The sequence below is a fragment of the Mus pahari genome, chromosome 10, assembly GCF_900095145.1.
Source record: "Mus pahari chromosome 10, PAHARI_EIJ_v1.1, whole genome shotgun sequence".
Taxonomy (NCBI): Eukaryota; Metazoa; Chordata; class Mammalia; order Rodentia; family Muridae; genus Mus; species Mus pahari.
In genome coordinates this window covers 86,294,034-86,316,702 of record NC_034599.1, presented here as the reverse complement: position 1 = coordinate 86,316,702, position 22,669 = coordinate 86,294,034, and the positions used below count along the sequence as shown (strand labels likewise).

The window sequence follows — 22,669 nt, the reverse complement described above, 5'->3', positions numbered from 1 at the left end:
GTGGCTGTGACTGGCTGGCTTCCAGTCTGCCTCTAGCGAAGTGAGAGACATTGTCTCAGGGAATAAGGAGAAATAAGGATTATCTGATGTCCTGCTCTGGCTTCTGCACATGATAGGTGCACACACTATTGCACACAGATACACCAAGCACACAAAACATCTTGTAACAATGATAATAAGTGAACTTGTAAGTGCTTTCTGGAAGGACAAAAATAACTTATCTCAATTTATTTACATTTGAAATTACTTTTTACCTGCAAACACACAGACACACAAAATGAAATACTAAATATTTCAGGTTTTTAGTAGTTTATATTTTTTTGTTGTTGTTATTGTATTGTGTGTGTATGTGTGTGTTGATGGAGACTAATTCCAGCCTTATACATGCTAAGACCACTGTACTACAATCCTAGGAACCAACAACTGTAATCTGAGAGGAATTATGGAGATGAAGTTAAAGGTGTCTTAATATTAATATTTAATACATGATTGCATAGAATGTATTTTAAGACACGTATCTCCTGTCTGCTCACTGGAGGTAGTGACTGGCATATTTTTCCAAGAGAGACGGCAGGCAGTGTTATCAGCAGAAATACCAAGGACTGACCCCCTACTGATACCATGACCTGTGAAATCTTCCACATATTATGGCTTCTGCATTTAGGATTCTTTTGCCTGCTTCATCTTTCCAGGGCTGGCCCCGCTGGCTACTTTCTGCTCTTAAGTGGGTTTTTCAAAGTAAATAACAACCAGGACAGTTGCTGTGAAGACTTATAGCAGTTATTCAAACCATCAGAGTGCGTGAGTAAGTCCTAAACAGGGACTCAAGGGATTGTCTCATGGTTTGAGTTAGGGGTACAGGCACTTCTGATTCTGCTAAAAGCCCATCCCAGGCAGAATCCCTAGCTATGAGCTAGACTTGCACAGTAAAAGGCATGAGAGTCAGCAACAGATAAGAATGCCTCCTGATAAGAAGGCATGGTGTGTTTGCCCTTTTACAAGCAGCTTTCAAAATGCAGCCTGGAGTATCAGCCTGGCGTTCCTTAAGTCATGACTTCTCTATGAGCAGAGTTTTATATGGATTCTAGTAGAAATATTAAAAGACTTCAAACGCTCTTCTGAGTGTCCAATATTAGCCATGTCAAGCAGGAGCACCTGTGTTCCCCACAGGTACCTCATTATAGACAGGGCCTTCTAATGGTGAGTTTAAAAGTGAGTCATTCACTACTGAAGCCATACTAGTCATTTATCTGTTGTTTTGTTTCAATCTTTATCTGAAGTTCAACTCATAAACTGGTTAAATATTTGATTCAGCTTAAAGAAAAATAGAAGAAACGTCTACAGCTGTCCTGTGTAACCACTGATATGCAGAACTGACTACTACAGCTAGATCTGTGATACATAGGAAACAGCTGCCTTGAAAGTATAATAGAATTTTGAGAATTTTTTTCATAAAGTTCATCTACTAGTTCAGCATACATCGTTCAGACATACATGCCCATGTTCCTGGCTTCCGCTTGACTTAGGTTCTCCTCTGGTCCTACTAGTTTTATAGAGCTGATGTCATGCTTAGCTTTATCAACAAACACTTTGATGTCCTTTTCATGATAAACTTCCTGTAACAGATTTTAAATAGAAAACAATCATGTTTTATACATAAAGACAATGTGTCACATTAAAAACGTGAATTATTTGATTCATAGTTGTTCAATTACAGAAAATGCACTTAACTGTCACTTAAAAACACACACACATATAACAAACATAAATTCGGTTTGTATCAATATCCAAAAAGTGAAGTGGCTTCAAAAATATTTCAGTATCTGCTCTTTGGTTAAGTCCTGCAATACTACTTGAATTCTAATCATTCAAGAGAATTTGAACTGAAGGGAGAAAAAAAAAAATCTTGTTGCCTAAGAATCTTAAACATTTGCCATAAAAATCTAGAAAAGAAGGTCTATTAAATATAATGGATATTAATCTGTTATGAAAATAAAGTCTCATTGTGCAAAATAAAATTTAACAATAATCTCTGAAGCCAAAGACAGCAATTTATAATGATACACAAGATTGTCTTTAGTGAAACGAAGACTGTTCGACATATTCATATTGATAGCCCTTCTGTGGTATAAACCGTCAGTTTAGCATGATTCAGCCACATTGAATGAAGTTCAGGTGGAGTCACTCTCTAGGACCAGACCATGAGGAGATTTTTATGTGGGACACCCCACTCTGCCTTTTCAAAAGTGCTGTCACAGCACAGGAAGGTCAGTTGTCACCTGAGGCTGCACGACACAACCTTTAACAGAATGACAAACAGAAACTTTAAGGACTTTAAGGCCATCTGAAAGCAGGCAAAATGTAAACAAAAAGTATAATACCGTGAAAATAAAAAGCATTTAAGTATCTATACTATGATTAATTTGGGATAGCAAATATCTGATATTTACTCTTTGAAATTACTAAAGATCGGTTTCTGAAATGTTAAAATAGTTACAAAAGAAAAGATTCTGAGACATTCAAAAGGTAATAGTTAAAAACACAAAACAAACAAAAAATAAACCAAAAAACCCCACTATTACTGCAAAAGTATAAAATAGCATGCTTCATGTCTTGCAAGAAATAAAAATATCAAATTCCTCTGGTGAAGCACGTGCCACTTTGAGATGGACGGAAGTACTGCTCTCTCTAGTTTTAGTTGTGATGCTATGATATGATTGCTAGAAAATCAGCAATGGCCAGAAACCAACTGAAAAGAAAGCCCCAAATCCTCTCCATTGCAGAGGAACACAGCTCTTCCGCATACCCTTCACAGACATGCTGTATAAAAAGGGCTAATACTCGGGGCATTTTGATCCACAGAAAGTGTGTCAATTTCACGCTGTTCAGCCTAATATTAGATTTAATTTTCAATTCTTAACATAGAATGCAAGTAAAACCTTCCACTTGGATTTAGATGCAAGGGAAGTCACTTCAAAAGAATTCTCACCCGCAACACTCAGAGTGAAATACTTACTTTATTATGAATAAAGAGTTGAAGTGCGTCTTTGGGATAATCCAGTGTTAACAGTAAGTTCAGGAATCGAGGTAGAAAGGGGGTTGGTTGTTCAATAAAAACACCTAGTGTTACCTTGGGATGGACCTACATGTTACAGCAAATACAAAAGCAAATTATGATCAGCATGACTAAACTCTACTCATATCTTAAGCAGTACCCCAGTGGGGGACAATCACAAACAAACATCTACTACAACAATAACACACTAGACTTTCACGTCAGCATAATCACTAAGCTTGCATCAACCGCCGATGTCCTCTAACACTGCAAGTTAATTTCCATGAGGCAAATCAAGGTGATTTTTATCAAATCCTATCATGTTCCTGAAAGTTTTTATCCTACTCATCGCATGAATGTGGGGTACAGTCTACTCTTCTGTGACCCACTTCCTTCAAGACTGTTCTCAAAAGAGTATCTTCAGAGCTGAACTGTTTTGGAAAAGTCTGTAAGTCCCGGGCCAGGGGTATTGCTTACTGGTAGAGGGCCTAACTATCCCTAGGCAGGAAGAAAGGAGAGGTGGGAAGGAAGTAAAAAGGAGAAGGAGGGGGATGGAGATGAACAATATCTTACCAATAAGCTCATTATTCTTTTTTTCACATTATTTTATATGTACTACTTTCACTAACATTTTACCTTAATGAAAATATTTTATGCATTTTCTTAAATCTGCTTTAAACATATTTAGGTATAGTTTCCTTCTTTAACTCTTTATATGCAACTGCCTGGAATGCACACTGACCATGGCAGTCTTTGTGATGCTTTTACCAAAGGGAATGGAAGCTCCTGGCTTCAAAAGGTTACAATTAAGGAGGAAAAATATACACACAAGCCAACTACTATGCAACCGAGCTAAAGTCAGAGCTACGGGACATCTTCCTGGAGCCCAAACATGCCGAACAAGCTTGATACCCCTGAGCCAGACAGACCTTCAGTCCCAAACACGGAAAGTGCTGACTTGGCTCTTTTCATCTCTTCACGCGCCTCCCTCTGTGATCTGGATATGTGAACATGTTTGCAGGAACATGAGTTGGTGCTCTGGGCTTTATTCATCATTGCAAACACTGATCACTAGACTGTAAGTAAGGGAAAAACCCTGGAGGCAGCACACCCAGCCTCTAGGAGCTTCTAGTTCAGTGGAGGAAGTGAGGCGAGAGTAGCTCACAGTATTTTACGGGTTCCACTCAATGTCCTAAAGCCTTAGAAGTTATTAACCATCCCAGCTTATACAAAAGCAAGATGGAACTCAGGAGGAACTTTGCACCAGTAAATGTTCTAATTTTAATTATTTTAAAACAGTAGCAACAATAGTTAAGCATCTATCAAACACTAAAAGTATCTAAAATATGCACATATAGTGCCACTAAGACTCCAGTAGTAAAGGTAGTAAATGTGTTTAAGACCAATAAGACTCATAGTAAAGGGAGAGAACAAACTCTTGCAAGCTTTCCTCCGCCTCCAGATGTGCACATAATAGCATGCACACAAACACATGCCCGAACAAAGCATGAATGAATTAAAATATAACAGAAATTTAATTTTACCCAATAAATATGTGCTATGACCCACATCTAAACATATGCTGAATCTGGAACCTCAACTCCTACAAATATTTAATTACTATGTCCCTATTGATATTGAATACACTGAGACTACATACTTTTACTATATTTAGGAATGAGTTGTTTTCCTTTTCTAGCACAATTTATTAAGTTGTAAGTCAAGCACAGTTAAGAGCGAAATTATTTATATACAAAAAACATTATTTATATGTTGAGTTAAAAAAACAAAAACAAAAACTCAACACAAACATTTCATCCTTCAACCAGAAAGTTTATATTAGAAAGGAAAATCCAAACAGAAGGAGTTGATTCTCCTTCCAGAGGACAACACCATTTTCTGCAAAAACCATCAAGACAAAACGTTTAAACATCTCTGTGGTGGGGACTCATTCAGAAGTGTTCTGGCTCGCTTTCCAGATAGGAAACATTTAGTTTGTTGCTTGAAAGTCTGGCCAGAAAATCTTTACTTTCAAGTGACATAGAGCTCTATTCAGAAGTTACTAAATGCGGACAATTTGCTTTTTCTCCTCCCTTCCAGGAAGCAATGAAAATAAAGCATTCATTTTGGGAGTTCCAGTGTTCTGCGTAGGGGACCTTGCTGCTCCCCAGGGACTGTCGCCACACAAGTCCCCAGGGACTTTATTTTCACCCTGTGCTGCTTTACCTCCCGGGCATGCTGTAAATGCTCAATTCCCCCAACTTTTATCTGTTAGTGGTTTCAAAACAATTCGAAAAGACAAGCTAATAGATTTTCTCAGTCACCGTCCTTTTATAGCATAAATTCATTAGTAATAACCAATGGACGGTATACAATAATTTGCCTTTTTCCTGAGTCACTGTATTCTATGACAATGTGGATTTTTAATATAAGTTCATACAAATAAATCCCACTTACATCTACTGTAGACAAGTCAATTGTGTCAACGTCACAAAGCGCACAGCCGTTTTCCTGTGTCCATGAGTTTGGAACATAGTTTCCAAAGTAATTCAGGAGAATCTAGTAAATGCAAGAAAAAAGGATGAGCAGAAGTCCTGACCCACAACCGTGTTCTCACCCGGTACTCATGGCTCCACAGCGTTCTGTCTGTACCTGTTATATCCCCAGAATCACATCAACATTTATCAACAATATAAATATAATAAATACAGCTTCCTTCAGACAGTGAATCACTACCCGCTGCAAACTGTGTCTATAAATGTCTGTGTTGTTATAAAACATGGGAGTTGTTTACTTGATATAATTTGATGTAAGGAATAATAATAAAAATGACTATTGCAAAAATATGCCAAACAAAAAAAGGGTTAAAGGAGCAAATAAGACATTTGAGACCAACCACCATAAACCATATGTTAGTAATCTAGTAATGAGATAAATGTATTTGAATGTCCAGCACGACACCTGCAGGAAATGGAGCAGGAGTAAAGTGATCGCTTCCTAACACATCACACAAAACAAATACTGAGGAAACTTCATCACCACAGGACATTAAGCAATTTCTGGAGATATATCTGTCAGCCAGGCTTTGGGGTGCTGCTCAGAGCACAGATGCAGCAGGGGACTAAACTTACCAATCTGCAAACCAAGGATGTGCTGAAGTCCAGGCTGCGTACCCATCTGACAAGGCGCCTCCTCCTCCCTGCCTTAGGCCCCTCCCTTCTAAGTATCGACTGAGAGAAGCAAGCAGAGTGCAATTCCCTTTGAGCCCTAAACATATCTAGGACCTCTCTGAAATTGGGACATTGCAGAAGATATTCTCTAGATGTACAAGTAACAAAGTCACTGCATGTTTTGCAGTCTTGATAGCACACAGTGTCTGCTGTAACCTAACATTACCACTGTGAGAACACTCCTCAAATCCCCACTATTCTTATCTAATCATTTTTTAAAATCACGGCATAAGTGAGACCATCAGAAGAGTGTCACCTGTATTAAAGATAGAAGTGAGAATACATAAGGAAGTGCCCAGGAGATGTTTTCCCCCAGCTTCTCCTGGCTCCAGACTGCAGCACAGAAGGAACTGACCTGGCCACTTCGCCAGAGCCCTTCCACAGCTCTGTCCACATATTTCCACTGCACTGAAATTTCAATCAGAGGCTGCTGAAACCAGTAAGCTCTGCATGAGGACAGGAAAGCCTTTGTGCCGCTAAGATGCTATAGATGCGGCTACACTGAACCTCTGCAAACCTAAGACAACGGACAAGCACCACACGGGCCTTTGCTTTGGATGATATGCTATCTCAGAAGTCAGGAGCCATATGGACATGACAGTCATTTTGATGTCTCAAAGGTCAGTGTGGCTGAGCATGAGGGTGCGCATCTTTAATCCCAGCACTCCAGAGGCAGAAGCAGATGAATCTCTTTGAGTTCAAAGCTAGCTTGGTCTACGAGGCAGGTTGCAGGCTAGCCAACACTGTACAGTGACAGCCACTGAAAAGGGGAAAGGTGCAATAGCAACATTTTAAATGCATAACAGAAACAGACACAGAAAGTACTTCTGGTTGTCAAATAATAAAAGTGACTATTAAAATAAGACATGCTTATATAAAAAATGGACACCTTAATACATGTTACTTTTAAAGGACATGAAAACTGCAAATAAAAAAATCCTCACAACATATGACTGACAATTTAAAAGTAACATAAAAATTTAATATTTATGCCATGAATTCATCTACTAGATCTCCTGTATGAATAAGAAAATGGTTACTAGTTCCAAGGGATAAAGCACAAAGGGGCATTTGTGCTTTCTGTTTTCAGAATTAAAAATTTATCTTGTAACTTTCCACCTTCTGCCCTTTGTTTCCTGGGTGATTAGGATATTGAGAAACAGTCCTTTTGATGGGAAATGTCCCCGTGTCTGTCATCGCATGGCAGACTATCCACCCCTCCCAATTCCCACACACCAGGGCATCTGTTTTCCTCATAACTGAAGACATTTCTGCTGGCTGCCTTGGAAGGTGTGGAAAGCCGCTTACTGGGCGAGGCTACCCTGGACTCCTGGGCCCTGGGTCTAGCACTTTCCTGACTCCTCTTCAAAGTACTTCCAAGGATGATGTCATTTGCACTTGCCGAGACATATTCTGAACCATATCTAGCTATTCTTGAGGGTCACAGTGGCTATGCATTATGATTTGGGGGCATGAATTAAGGTCATTTAATAATAAATCAAGAGAATTGAAGAAATTACTTCTTTTCCTGTACAAAACAGGTGATTATTCTAAGGTCTCTGAACAATTTGGGGAATAAGGTTTGCTCTCCTGTCTTCTGGCCTTTACTCTTCCTAAAAAGAATAAACACTAAAGTGACGTATCTACCTATAGAATACAAGGTCATAATCTTGCTAAGGGGAAATGTTGTTTATTGTAAACCAGATGCTTTATTGCATAAAGACAATGTGAATAAATTGTTCACCCTAAAGTTCCCCACACACATTTTAACAGATGATGGCCCTTGTGTATTTCTCCATAGCCCAACACTGAGAAACGGACAGTGAACTGAGGGCCCAGGTACTCACCTTGGTGGGCCCGTTTCCATTAACTGCCACTGGCAGTGTTTCATAAAATGTATTCTTCACTCTGCTTTTACCATTTTCAAACTTTAAAACAACTTCATCTGGGTTAAAAAGATAAAAGTTTTTGTCAACTTCAAACATATACAGGTCTATGGGTTTCTATCCCATTTTTTTAATGCATAGAAACTATCTTCTCCAAGTCCATAGTTAGCAAACCAAAGCTGGCTCCCAACCAAATGCCTTGTCACTAAGCTGGGTGGTGAAGTGGTAGAAGGGTGCTTCACTGGTCCCTGACCTGGTTCCTAGCAGTGTGATGCCAGCACACTGTCACAAGTTATCCTCCTGTAGTGTATCCAGACTGGCCTTGAAGGGCTGTTCTAGAAACAGCAAGAAATGTCTGTGTGTGGTCAGTGTGCGATCCCAGGTACAAGCAAGACTCCACAGCTGACAGGGCACCTGATCGGGTGGACAATTCTCAGATGACCTTCTGTGATGGTCCCGAAAGACATAAGGGACATGAGAGGCATTGTGTTTGTATTTCAGGCTTCTCTCATCACAGTTCTAAACACTACACACTTTCTATCCAAAGAACCTAGGCACTGTATTGGCAGCACTGTAAACTATGCTGAACTCTAGCACATTCTTAATTTTTAAAATGATAATGCATTCATAGATCAATATTTTGACTTTCAGTACACAAATTAATGCATTGACATGTCCTACTGGGGTGTATGTATCGCTAGAAAAATAATACAATCAAGGATATTCACAAGTATGTACATGTGCACGCTTTGTACAGATGTACTCAAAAATGCAGGCATGCACACATTCTGTATGTGTACTCACAGGCATGCAAGTGTGTGCACAAGTACTGTTTGAGTAGCCACAAGTATACAGTTGTGTGTACACACACAAATGTACAGAAGTATCTGCATGTTGTATGAGAAAGTACTGATAAATGCACAGGTGTACACAGATGCTACATATATACACATGTGCAGCTGTGTGCATATGCTCTGTACGGCTCACCACAAGTGTGCACAAGCACGCTGTAATACACTCTCAAGTAAGTACACAAACATGTACAAGTGTACATGTGTGCTCATATGCTCTGTGAAAGTGCATTCATATATGTACTAGTGTACACACATGCCTTCTGTGAGTACACACACATACACATACACCTTGTGCATATAGTTATAAGGGTGCAGGTGTTTTGTGTACACTGAGAGGGTATTCACACATGTGTAAGTGCGTGTGCATGCACTCTTACATATGTTGGTGCATGCACACACACTGTGGGAGTGTACTCACGTAAGTGTTATGAGCACAGGTGCTCTGTGGAGTGTGCTCCTAAATGTGCAGGTATGCGCACACTCTGTGCATACTCATAAGGGTACAGGTGGTCAGATCTCCTCTCACTCTTCTGCAGTCCATTCATAGATTTTACCAATTGACTTTCAATTTACTATAGGACCACTAACCCTTCCACGAGACTCAGGACCCAAAGAACTTGAGCCAAACAGTGTGTTGTAGGGAGGTAATTAACTCACAGCTGCCCATCCAATCTTAGTGATGAGACACCACCATTTAACTTTTTCACTGAGAGAAGAATTTTTCTGGACAATATGGAAACATGTCAGGTTGAATTCAGTACCCGATGTTTTGAACATTTTAAGCATGGCCACCTTGGCTATAGCACTGAATGGTCTAATGCAGGAGAGAATGCTGAAAGCGGGCATTCACATATACGAGAAGGTGCCCTGAGCATCTGTACCTGTAGCTCCATTCAAGGCCTGGAAAATTTTGCATTTGTGATCCAGGGTGATGTTAAAAGCTTCCTAAAAAAATAGGAAAACAGGAAAACGCTGAAAATTACAACAGAAATAGCCAACAGCTCAGTCATATTGAGATAAGTATCTTTGAGGGTATCTGCAACTTAAAATACTTGTTCAATGTATTATGAAAATATGCTGATGTCTGAGACAGACGCCCCTGTACACTTGACACTTGCACTCACGTAGATCTTGTGTCCCTGGTGACAGTGTGCAGGACTCCCAGTTCAAGAAAAATTACAATTATATTTACAGTACACAGAAAATCCATAAAATGTTATCTCATACTATTAAAAAATTTTTTTTTCAAATTACATTTGCTTTTACTCTGAATTAAAGCTTACATCAATTGTATGACTGTTTTCTATAAAGCATTTGGCAGACCGAGTTGTAACAGTACCCAGGATTTTTAGTATGGCCTATATATTTAAGAAGCACAAAATTTTATTCATGTGTAATATGCAGTCACATGATATTTTGTCAAAGAAATGCAAATGCACCTCCTGACCCTTCTAGAAAGACTCACTAAGTATAGTCCATGAATTTCAATGGCTTTCTTTGTAAACTCTCCTGAATTTTATCTACCTAGAGTATGCCTGTAAAGACTGGGATTCACCAGTCATCTGGGCTATAGAGGACACAGGGAAAATATGCACTCCAGGCTATGAATGGAGCAGTGACAAGCAGAAAGCAGAAAACCACTGTTACAGCCCATGATCTCCTCCCTACCCCGCCTTAGTATTCTAGAAGGAAAACATAAATACACAGACAAAACACCTTTGTCGTTAGGCCCACTACTACTTTTAATTACTCTGTTTGTGACAACTACAGTATTTAAGAAATAAGACACTGTCTCTGCCTCTCTAGAATCTCAGGCCATAATCTCTGGAATTTCATGATTAATTCATTCCACAATCTACATACATCCCACAGCACTTTTTCTCTTCCCCTTTTTTGATGTATGTGTGTGTGTGTGTGTGTGTGTGTGTGTGTGTGTGTGAGCCTGTATGTGAGCACAGATGTATGGTATGTAGAAACCAGAGGTCTACACTGATTATCTTCCTCTACTGCTCTTGACCTTCTATGGAAGCAGGCAGGACTTCTCACTTGAATGTGGAGCTCACCAACTGAGCTTATTTGGCTAGCCCACTTGCCCGCTTGCCCGCTTGCCCCAGCGACAACAGCCTGTTTCTCAGCACTGGGATTAAAGGTGAGTCTGCTTAGCATTTATGTGATATTTAGGATCCCAACTTGGTCTTCAGGCTGACACAGCCAGTGTTTTACCCACTGAGACATCTGTTTAGCCCCTTTGCCAACATTCTTAGCCTTCCTGCTGGCTATAAAACCTGCTGAAATTTGTCTTCATAGGACCGTGTCTACCACACTGTATCTACAACACCAGCTACTGGGCAATGGTGAGACACCCTCAGACTCGAAGGGACAAGTCTCACAGAGATGAGAAGACGTATGTCATTTTTCAAATCAAAAACTGTCTTTGAAGTGAACTTATCCATATGCCATTTCAAAGTTATCAAAGTATTGCCAGTCACAGCTGTATACAATTATAAATTACAGCACGCCAGAGACAGAAACAGGAGGATAAGGAGTTCAAGGAAAGCCTGGGCTACACGGGACCTTACAAGAAAATAGACAGACAGATACACGGGCAGGCAGGCAGGCAGGCAGTACTCAAACACAGATAGATAGATAGATAGATAGATAGATAGATAGATAGATAGATAGATAGATAGATAGATAGATAGATAGATAGATAGATAGACAGACAGATACATAGACAGACAGACAGACAGATTCCTTTGTTATTGCTAAAAAACACTGTCTTAATGATAGGCATGTGCTCCAAATTTGGCATAATTGTCTGGCATTGTCTTTAGTCTCCAGTATCAGAAACGTTACTGCCTTAACCTCATTCTGATATTTAAAGGCCTGTCAATGAGGCTCCAGAGGGTGGTAGACACAATGAGAGATATCAGCCCTGAATTTTCTAGTTGTTCCATGAGTTCTTCTACAAAATACAAATAACAGGGTCTTACACTTATTATTTTCCTCTCTGATGAACCCTGATTGGACAAGGCTTCTAACTCAACCACTAAGAGATAGAGACAGAGAGTTCTCATACCCAAGGCAGGGAAGGAGAGAGCAAGGGCACCACTCCATGCTGGTTACACTGACTTGTACATTTCTAACTGTGGTGGGACCAACATAATTTCCAATTCAGCTTCCAAAATCCTTTGTTTCCCTGACCACTGGGCTGAGGACAATATAAAAATCAAAGCAGCCAAAACAGCAAATGAGAAATTGCAAGCTATTGCTCACCCTCTTCAGTGGGTCGATGTAAATTTTAGTGTAAAAGAGCTGGTCATCATCATTATCCTGCAGATTCCACTGCTGGACCAGACGGCTGATGTATGGAGCATAGCCAATAAAGCCTGCAACACACGAAAACGCAGCAGAGAGTTCAGGATTCTAAGACCTAAATGCACATCAACATGCCAATGTTAGTACCGTTGGACAGCTGACAACGTTGGAAAGTCATGAGGTCTAGCATATCAGTATGTATGCTTTAACAGAGAGATGATACCAACTATAATACGAAGCAAGATAACCAAAGATGCTTTGAATGCATTTCATTCCTGAAGTTAAGTGACACACAGGAACTATCCTTCAAAGGTTGCTAAGGGACAATAACTAGGAAGGGGCAGGGTAAGATGGCATTCCCCTGGACCTTGGGAATCGCTCTCCTTGCACCCACTGAAAAGGAGCCACTGCTTCTGAATGAAGGAAATGTCTCCTGCTGTGCCAAGATTCCAGTGTAGGCAAAGAATGTAGGCTGTCACTAACTACAAAAATCATGAAGAAATTTTCTATCTAGGGAATGTGGGTAATTTTTTCCATTACTTGAACCAGTCTTACTGTGCCTGCTAGACTGCTTTTCTGGTTAGCTTTTATATGTCATTGTCTGGAAAAGGGAATTCTAAAATTGGAGTGTTCCCCTTGGCCTTCGAGCCTATGCACTGAATCTGCCAATGGCATGTATCGATAAAGACCAGAGACAGCAAGATCATTTTCTAAGTCTTCCCTTGTGTTTCAGACATGCAGCCAGCTGCTCTGCTTCACGGACAGGCAAGAATCCCCACACAGAGACAACAGTTTATAAACGACGTATTTTATGTTTGCTATTCCGCCTGTTTGTATGTGTGCAGTGTGTGCAGGTGCTCACACTGGCCGGAAGACGGTGTCAGATGCCCTTGGACTGGAGTTACAGACGTGTGAGCTTGCTGACCTGATGCTGGTGCTGTGGGCTGGGGAAACAGTGAGATCACTCACACAGAGAACGGCTCCAGCCTGACAATGTACGTTCAATTACTATGAGTAATGTTCTAAAATTAAAAATTAGTAATATAAGATTTTTTGCAGCTTATAATATTGTTTTATAAAAATATTTTCATATCCTTCTTCTAAGGTCAACTATCCTTAAGTAAATGAAATGAAATTTACATTCATATACATTCTCAATGTACTTTTTTCTACTGATGTGTTTTAACACTAAATGATCTATTCTCACTAGGTAGGACATAACTCATACCCTTTGACCCCACATTGACTGCACACTCTCATGGTCCCGGCCTTCCCGCTAACAATCCTGGCTGCAGGTAGACACTTCATCCCCTATCTCTGAGGGCTTCCCTGTATTAGATCACTGCCAACAGCACCGACTTGCTAATGTCTGTCATCTCCACAGCACCATGAGGCCCTCTGAAATTCCCATCGGTGGCTTTTTGCAGTCCAGATGAATGTGTACCACAGGATACATGCCATTTTCAGGGAAAAAAAATAATGGAATTCAAAATACAACCTAACCCAAAGCTATTCCCTCACACACAACACAAGTCCTCTGTCTAGTGTTTACATTAATCTCAGCTCAAGAGGAACATATTCTATAATGTCTCCAAGGTCAATTTTTCTCTTATCTTGAAGAAGTGTATGTGATCACTCTTAATCTGTGGTGGTTCATGTAGGGAATACAACACTTCCATACACTCAGACACTATTTAAACTTTTGACAAAAAAAAGTCAAAATACGTAATTAAGCACAATATATTTAAATACACACCAAATTAACAATTGGCTGTTTTTAATCGCATGATTAAAACATGAAACTTTTTCAAAGTAAATTTTTTAAAACTTAATATCCTTTACCAAAACACCTCAATGAACTGTAATGGGAAGACTCAGTTCTCACTTATAATATGGAAAGTTGAACATCCACACTGCCTAGATACACAGGCGGCGCACGGGAAATTGGTTTTCAAGCTCTAACCCGTGCGTGAGCTTTCAGAATATTTCCTAGCAAGCTCATGCTTATGGGGTTGAGACGTCCGTCTATAGCAGCATTCTTCATACCTCCAGAATTCAGGTAGCGTTTCCCAATGTGCACCACAGGATACTTGTCTGCCAGCCGCTTATCTGGCCACAGCAGCCCGTCCGCTGCAAAGACGATTTTATGATTTGTCTTTTGGAACTTTTTAAGAACTTCTTCAGGCCCGCCAGCAAACACAACATCAAAACTGTTTTTTTAAAAAGAAACAAACAAGTCTCAAAACGCATGTTTCATAATTTAAGCACAAAAAGTAAGAAAAAAAAATCCCTAAAAAGGAAAAAAAAAAAAAAGAATCCATGCAGGATTAAAACAGGTTTAGAGATCACAGCAGACACCCTCTCCCCAACTCGCATCACATGAAGTACGCTTGACAAATGAAATAAAAATATGATATTTTTCATTATAATATATAGCAACTTATCTCCAAAGAAAAAATTGTGAATCAGTGGGCAAATATTACATTTAATTTAAATTAATGACACGGTATAAATACTTGATAAAGCCTCTATCCTAATAGTCAAATATTTCAGTGACATTCATAGACAGGAAGTTTCAGCGACCAACTCATTATTATCCCTGATAAACTGGTTTTGACTAATATATGTCACACTGCTATCACTATACACTTAATAGTTGATATACTCTATAATATGGAATCTTAATTACATTCTTATTCTTAATCAGATCCATAAATTCAAAACAAGGTGAAATTACTAATATAATTTAAGGTCTCAATTTTATTGATCCCACCACCACCCCAGGCTTTATTTTTCAGGACTAACTCACAGGACCATAACTTAACAGAAAATGAATTATAATAACCTCTATTAAAAATGTAACGTCTCTGCGGAAAGTTCTAGCTCATTACAACTTTAAATCTAGCAGTATTTGTTTTTACATCAGTGCAGCTAAAAGCCATTGTCTGTCGGGCTCTAAGCTAATGCTATTGGTAGGCGGCAAAGGTGGAGGGCAAGCTCTGGAGCTCTGCAAAGGGTTTCCTAGTGGCTAACACTGCAGACTGACTGTGAGTCACATGTCCCAGAAGCACTGCAGACTAACTGTGAGTCACATGTCCCAGAAGCACATGGCTGTTCCATCTGTGCTCTCTACCTGAATCGATGAGGGACTGGATATGCACATGTAAGAGTTAGTAATGTGTACTTTACTGTGTTAAAGAACTTAGCAAAAATACCATAAGCTTATGTTTTCCATTATGCTCTTGGCAAAGATAATACCTGCCCCTCTTCTACATTCGAATCCTATAATATAATAATGATGGCCTCACTCATGTGTAAGTTGAGCACAAGGTCATCCTGATTAGAAAGTCCTAGGAAAGGAAGGAAGACATGCCACATGAGCAATTCTGTCCAGCACAGTATGAAGAAGCAGGACACATAACCACCACACCACATCCTTTAAAAATGAAGCTGCCCACATTGTCTCTCTGCTCCTTCCTTTGCATAGGGAACAAGTGCTTACATCTTCACAAATAGAATACATGGCTAAAAACTGAATGAAAAAATATATATCTAAATTCTGTAACTCTGCTAAACAAATTTGGTATTTCCTAATTTATTCTGAGGTAAGAGTCTCATTACATAGCCCAGACTTGAAATTCTCCTAGCTCACCCTATGGGTGCTGGACTTACTCATACAATCCACCACTCAACACACTATCCCCCAGTTTTTTGAAGTAATATCTAAAGCTACTGTTTAAATAAGTTAATTTCTTTTCACTTATGCTATTCTAGAAAAAAATAATCAGTGATTTATATTTATATTATGAAATATTGCACATCAAAAATAAATTTCTGTTTATGAATATCCAGAAAGGCAGGCTGTCGGAGAAAGATTGCAGATATATAGGTACATGTTAGAATATGTGGTTTTTCTTTCTGGAATCAATAAGGAAGATTCTCTTGGCACTACTAACAGTGTAATCATCAAGTCTATCACAGTGTGTAGTGTACTAGCTGCAGTCTGACTCCAGCTTTGCTGCCAGCCATCAGAGTTATTAACAAAAGTTATTTAACCTAGCTTACTTTCTCATTTATAAAACAGAGGGAACATGACAGTAAATAGTGATTAACAGTTGCTAACACACTGCAAGTGTGTTACTACATACATAAGCAAACACAATGGCTGCTGGTTATTACCTGGAGGAGGGGCTGCTAAGAAAGCAGGACATGGGAAAGGGCATGCACATATACATGTTAGGTATATGTGTTTTCAATAACCTTTAAAGATATGTGTCTATTTTAAAGCAAGTTTTATATCTCAGCAAATGTATTCTGAGAGCTCAAAAGTAACTTTTTTGATGTGTTTTTAAAATTAAACAAACAAGCTAATCTGACTTATAAAACAAAATAAATACACTTTTCTGTATAATTGACCTTGTCAATCCGGTTTTTACTTTAATTGATTTACTCCAAAGTACTAGTTGTTAATTTTGTTTGTATGTGCCCACGATGTAAGTGCTTGTGTGTGTGTGTGTGTGTGTGTGTGTGTGTGTGTGTGTGAGAGAGAGAGAGAGAGAGAGAGAGAGAGAGAGAGAGAGAGAGAGAGACTAAAGATGAGAGCAGAAGCTCAAACTCTGTGGAGTCAGGAGGAGAGAGAGCCTCAGGAGGCAAGACAGTTTCTGAAAATAGTTAAAAATGCTGCTTGGTGGGTGAAAGAACCATGATTTATAGTCAATGGATAGACGGACGGACAGACGGATGGACAGACAGATGGATGGATGGAGGGAGGGAGGGATAGATGAACAGGCAGGCAAGCAGGCAGGCAGGCAGACAGATATAGTTTATAGAAATTTTTTAAGTAGCACCACATACTCAAATGTTACAAAGGAGGGCAGGAGCTGGGTGGGTATGTGTGAAACTCTACGTACAGCCTTGTCCTCAGGTGAAGGAAACCTGGATTTAATCCCCAGATTGGCCAAAAAAGTTGCAGATGCCATTTGGAAAGTATATGTTTTTCCTCTTTGGAACTCTAGTGAAGGACAAAGATAAAACTGTGTTTTAGGTTATTAATAAAGTCAATAGCTTATAAAAGAAGAAGATATGATGTTTAATTTGCTAATTTAGCATTTCATGCACATTACTTTTAAAATGAAACTCTCTTAAGGTAGATGAGAAGGAAATAATTTTCACATAATTCAAGTAAGAATATTACTTTGACTAAAAAATGTAAAATATTTCCTCTTCTGAGAAAGGGTCTCACGTAACCCAGGCAAGCCAGGGACGTGGTATGAAGGCCAGGCTTGCCCTGACATTTCTGCATTCACCTCCCAAAGGCTGCCACTACAGGCAGGCACCACCACAGTCAACTAACAAAGGTAAAGTTGGTGGTTATTTTTTTCCCCATTTCCTTTTACCAGGTGTCGGTTCTGTTTGACGTTCTTCTCTCTGCCTATTTAAAACTTCTCAAACGGAAGAACGTTTTTCTACTTAAGATTATTTGAGCCACAAAAATGTACAATAAAAATATTTTTTTCAAAAGACGAATGCACAGAGGTCATAAAAATAATTCTCACAGGAACTCAGTCCATTCAAATACGAGGAATAAAATAAAACTTTTCCACATTTCAGCATGGTAAATATTCCCCAGTCCTGCAAAACCCATAAGAGTGAGCCCAGACATGTCACAGTTCTGTCTCCAACAGGTCATTGAGACTTTTATGAGTGTTTGTCCTTCTGTGTTATGTTTGTGGTAACTTCTACCACAGTGACCCAGACTGGATGAAAATTTGTCATTCATCGTGGACTCATTGGTTTCCATGACAACTTCCATTGAAATCCTTTTGCAGTGTTTTACTGATTCCACCTTACATCTAGTCCTTGGAGGGTTTCTCTCCGAGGAGATACTGACCCATATTGATTTACATCCCCACAAGCTCCATATGCACAGTCCCAGCAATCTGCCATCCCCTGCCACACAGGCATTCCTGGCTCAGGGGTCTGAGACTCTCCTGAAGGTACCACACACCAGAGTCAACCAGCAGTTTCTAGCTATGGCCTAAAATAAGTCACCAAATATTTACACTGGCCTCTAGAAGACAGTTTGGACTCTAAGGCCACATAGTTTCTGTCAAACAACGTAATTCTGCCAGGCTGGTACAAAAGCAGTCACATATTTCTTCATAAGCAAATGGAGAATTCTCAGTTACAGAACAATGCTTGGTCACACAAGACCCATTTATAGATACCTGTCCTGTAGATTAAAGTCTAAATAGATCAGGCTCACAACAATAACCTTGATTCACTATCCTATTCAGAAGCTAATATGAATTCTTTCATGTGTGTCTTCCTAATGAGCACCTATCTACTTAACATGGATTTCCCACCTGGACCCAACCCATTGATTTGCTTTCAAGGCTTATTTCCAGTGTCAACTCCTCTAGACACCAGCACAGCAGGAAAATAGCATTTCCTTCCATTTACCTCTCACCAGCCTTCAATTCTCTGTACCCACACAGATATCCATTCTATTTTATGCATCTAATCAAAAACCCCTCTTATTCCAGGCTGTATCCTCTCCCTTACAAGCTGGGCTCACGACTTTAACTTCTTTCTAGGTCCTTAGCTGAGTATTTTGAAGTCATTCAGTAATTGTCTGTTGAACAAATGAGTGAATCAACCAATAAATGAATTAAATTATATCTATCTACCCAAGAGGTAAAAGCTACTGGGTTGCCAAGGAAAAAAGCCACAGAAGTCTCCCTGAACTTTCTTACTCTTCCCTAATCCAAAACTTTACTGATCATTATATGCATACAGTTAAACACAAATTACAATCATTGAAACCATAGGTACAGGTTAAAATAAAGTCTAATGAAACTGAAACAGCCCATACCTGAAAACTATCTATCTTAAGTCTCCCCTCAAATACATTTTGGTATTTCCAGAGATAAAACCATAATGCAATAGTATGGAGCCTTTAATAACTACAACATACACTGATGACACAGATACACAGATATACAGGGACACATACATAACACACACACACACACACACACACACACACACACACACACACACCATTTTAACTAACTGAAAATGCCCACTCAAGTGAATTTTCAGAATAAAGTATATGCCATATTGAAAATAATCAAATAAATATTACCAATGTGGGATAGAGGATAGGGGAGTTGGTGGGCTAAAGTTGGTTCTATCTTAAAAGCCGAGCATTACTTGATGAGTATGTCCCCAAATGAAGTTACACACGCAGGGTATGAAATTATTAGTGATGCTGAACAGAGTCAGTGAAGACCTCTCGGTCTGGAAGATCACTGCCCCCAGACGGTTTGCAGAGGGGCCCAAGAGCAGGAGCCACAGTGCACAGAGGGCAGCAGAAGGAGAAGGTGACAAATCTCATGGCCACATGCTCCTCAGCCCAGCTAACTGCCAGACCAGAATCGCTCTTGTTTCTCCATCAGTCCCTGAAACTTTACAATGATACAATGAATTCGGTGAGAATCCCCATCTCCTTTTAAAATAGGAGTTATCTCTGAACATAAGAACTGGAAAAGCTGGCAAATGATCATCTGTAAAAATGAGAATTTATTCACTCAATAAAGAAATAAGTAACCTTCCAGATCCCTTATGTCAGTTACAACATATATAAAACATATATAAAAGAGAAAAAATATTCAGAAGTAGAACTTTTGCCCCAGTCAGCTGTCATTATCCATAACTAGTATCTTATTTTGAATATAGAGATATCTAATACTTGTTCACTAAAGAACAAAAAATTTCAAGTATACAATTTGGCTTGGGAATACATATGCAAGGATGAATGCATCTCTCTCTCTCTCTCTCTCTCTCTNTGTGTGTGTGTGTGTGTGTGTGTGTGTNNGCGCGCGCGCNNNTGNGNGNGNGNGNGAGAGAGAGAGAGAGAGAGAGAGAGAGAGAGAGAGAGAGAGAGAGAGAGAGAGAGAGAGAGCAGTTGCTGCTATTGTGTATATGTGAAGCACTGTCATTACTAATGATGAGATCCTTTGTGTCTGCACATGTAAGCTGCCACTACTGCCAGGGAGGAGGCTTCACAAAATAAGCCTGCTTTCCTTGATAAAAGGATAGATTTTTGCTTTTAAACCTTTGTTCTCAAAAAAAACCTATCTGCTCCACTGACAAATAGCTGACCATGACAGTACCTAGAGCCATGGGACCTTTTTCAAACCCTGTCCTTTCTGCAAGCTGAGTCTTAAATGCAATCCAAGTGAATCAGACTGACTTGTCTCGGGGTATGGGTGTCTTAGAATGCCCTCCTCTGTCTGTCAGAAACAAATGGGCTCCTCATACTGCCAACTCCCCAGGATGAATAGTATGAGTAGGGGAGGACGGAGGCTGGGAAGGGAAGCTCAGAGCAAAGCAAGGTCCCCAAACTCAAAGGCTCGGGAACACAGAGCTCATTCAGCTAGGTTCTTCACAGATGCTTGCCCACAGACTATCTGCCTCACAATCAAAATCCAAATTTGCTTGTGCCGGTTCAAACTCAGGGATGTGAATGTTAGAAATCCATACTTAGCATTTAATCTAGATATTATATGATGTGTATTATATATGGTATGGGTATATTAGACAATGTAAAAAACTTCACAGTGCATAAGCTATACCATACCTGACATATCACAGTTCATCTTGCAAGAAAAGGTGCATACAAGAAAAAGAAGCTGGTGTTTGGAGGGTCTCAGAAAACTGGAAGTTTCGAGGACAGCCAGGGCTATACAGAGAAACCCTGTCTCAAAAAAAAAAAAAAAAAAAAAAAGAAAGAAAGAAAGAAAACTGGAAGCACTGAAGTGCTAAGTGTTGCGGGGCTGAGACATCACTGTTTCTGATTTTATGTCAGCGTTCAGGCCATCCTCACATATATTCCTGCCTAAGAATGACCATCTCTAGTTTCATCTGCAACAAGTGTGCTTTTGCAATTGGAAATTGAAAAGAAAAGGATTTAAGATGACTTTACTATACCAATGAGAAAAGTTCAACAAGATTTAAAAATGAAAGATCGGTAACAACATTATAAAAATGAAAAAGATACAAGACAGTATATGGTGCAACATGGTGTTTTTCAAACATGTAAGCTTTGAAAAGATGTTAAATATTTCAAGAGAGTAAGGCAGTATGCAAAATGGTATCCGTGGGCTAGGGAGATGCGTCTATGGTAGAATGTATGCTTTGGATACATGTATGCCTTTGGATTTCAGCCAAGCACAAAAGTAAACAAACGCAAAGAAATTTATGAACCAAAAGGCTCTTTGTACTCCACAGCACAGGGCCCTGTATGTCTGCCTTATATTTGTAGCTTCATAAAGCATTTTTGATGTTTGAACAGAGGTCATTTTGTTGTCTCCCTCAATTGCATACTCAAGCATGATCTCTACTGTGCTTTTAACCCAAGATTAAAACAAATTTCACAAAAATGTTAGACTTTTCCATGTTTTCTCATTAGTTCTTATAACTCATCATCTTTAATAGTACAAGATTGGTGCGGAGGGTGACTTTTCCCGCATTGTAAGTTTATTTTACATAGAAGAAAAGTTCCTGCTAATGAAAAAATTTCATATAGAATAATCTTGCTTATCAGTTGGGGCTCAGAAGCAGCCGCTGCTCACTGGAAAAACTTCAGTTATATGTGAGAGGAAAATACACTTTATACAATGAGTCATTTTCAGTCAAATATTTCTACATTTAAGCTTCAATTATAAAATTCAGTCTTTAAAGGTAATACAGTACAGACTGGGAAGCCCACGGGACATTTTCCTTACCACTCGGTAAACAAGATGACCAGATCGTCCTGACTGGCGTAGTGCTCCATAGCTTCCTTCAGTAACCTCACCTTCTGGCCCCCTCCAATACTGTTCATTCCATCACCACCTCTCCACTCTTGCCCTTGACCGAGAACCTAGAAATGAAATCAAGAACTCAACCTGAGGAAAATGCCAATGGCGATAGCAGCATAAAAATGTCAACAAAAGTTGTGTCACCTTCCTTGTAAGCCACTATTTATTTATAATTAAAGCATGATGCTAGGATGGAATGGAAATTAATGCACGGTAGGGTCATAACTCTACAATGCAATTCACCACTAAGACACTGCTCCAAATATTTCAAAACTTGATTCTAACCTATAGAAGTTGACTCAGAAAGTATTTCTCATCTTATTCTTGTTTTTCAGACTTAAAGGAAAATGAAGAAACCCTTGTAATTCACCTGTCTAATGTAATAGGAAATCTATAAGGAATTCCCTATGCTCAGAGACTCCTAGACTAAGGACACACAGAAGGCATCAAGTGTAAAGAA

At 39.4% G+C, this 22,669-nt stretch overlaps 1 protein-coding gene across 2 annotated transcripts in view; it reads right to left on the bottom strand.

Moving 5' to 3' along the window:
* The window catches only part of Plod2 (procollagen-lysine,2-oxoglutarate 5-dioxygenase 2), a 69,564-nt gene that overhangs the window by 12,605 nt on the left and 34,290 nt on the right, over nucleotides 1-22,669 (bottom strand). For both annotated transcript variants that reach the window (XM_021206337.1, XM_021206336.1), the window contains exons 3-10: nucleotides 22,135-22,271; nucleotides 14,390-14,553; nucleotides 12,302-12,414; nucleotides 9,907-9,970; nucleotides 8,133-8,230; nucleotides 5,513-5,614; nucleotides 3,017-3,142; nucleotides 1,495-1,616 (exon numbers count right to left, since the gene is read on the bottom strand). In XM_021206337.1, the coding sequence (XP_021061996.1) occupies nucleotides 1,495-1,616; nucleotides 3,017-3,142; nucleotides 5,513-5,614; nucleotides 8,133-8,230; nucleotides 9,907-9,970; nucleotides 12,302-12,414; nucleotides 14,390-14,553; nucleotides 22,135-22,271 (926 nt within the window). The remainder of the gene's footprint in view (nucleotides 1-1,494; nucleotides 1,617-3,016; nucleotides 3,143-5,512; nucleotides 5,615-8,132; nucleotides 8,231-9,906; nucleotides 9,971-12,301; nucleotides 12,415-14,389; nucleotides 14,554-22,134; nucleotides 22,272-22,669) is intronic.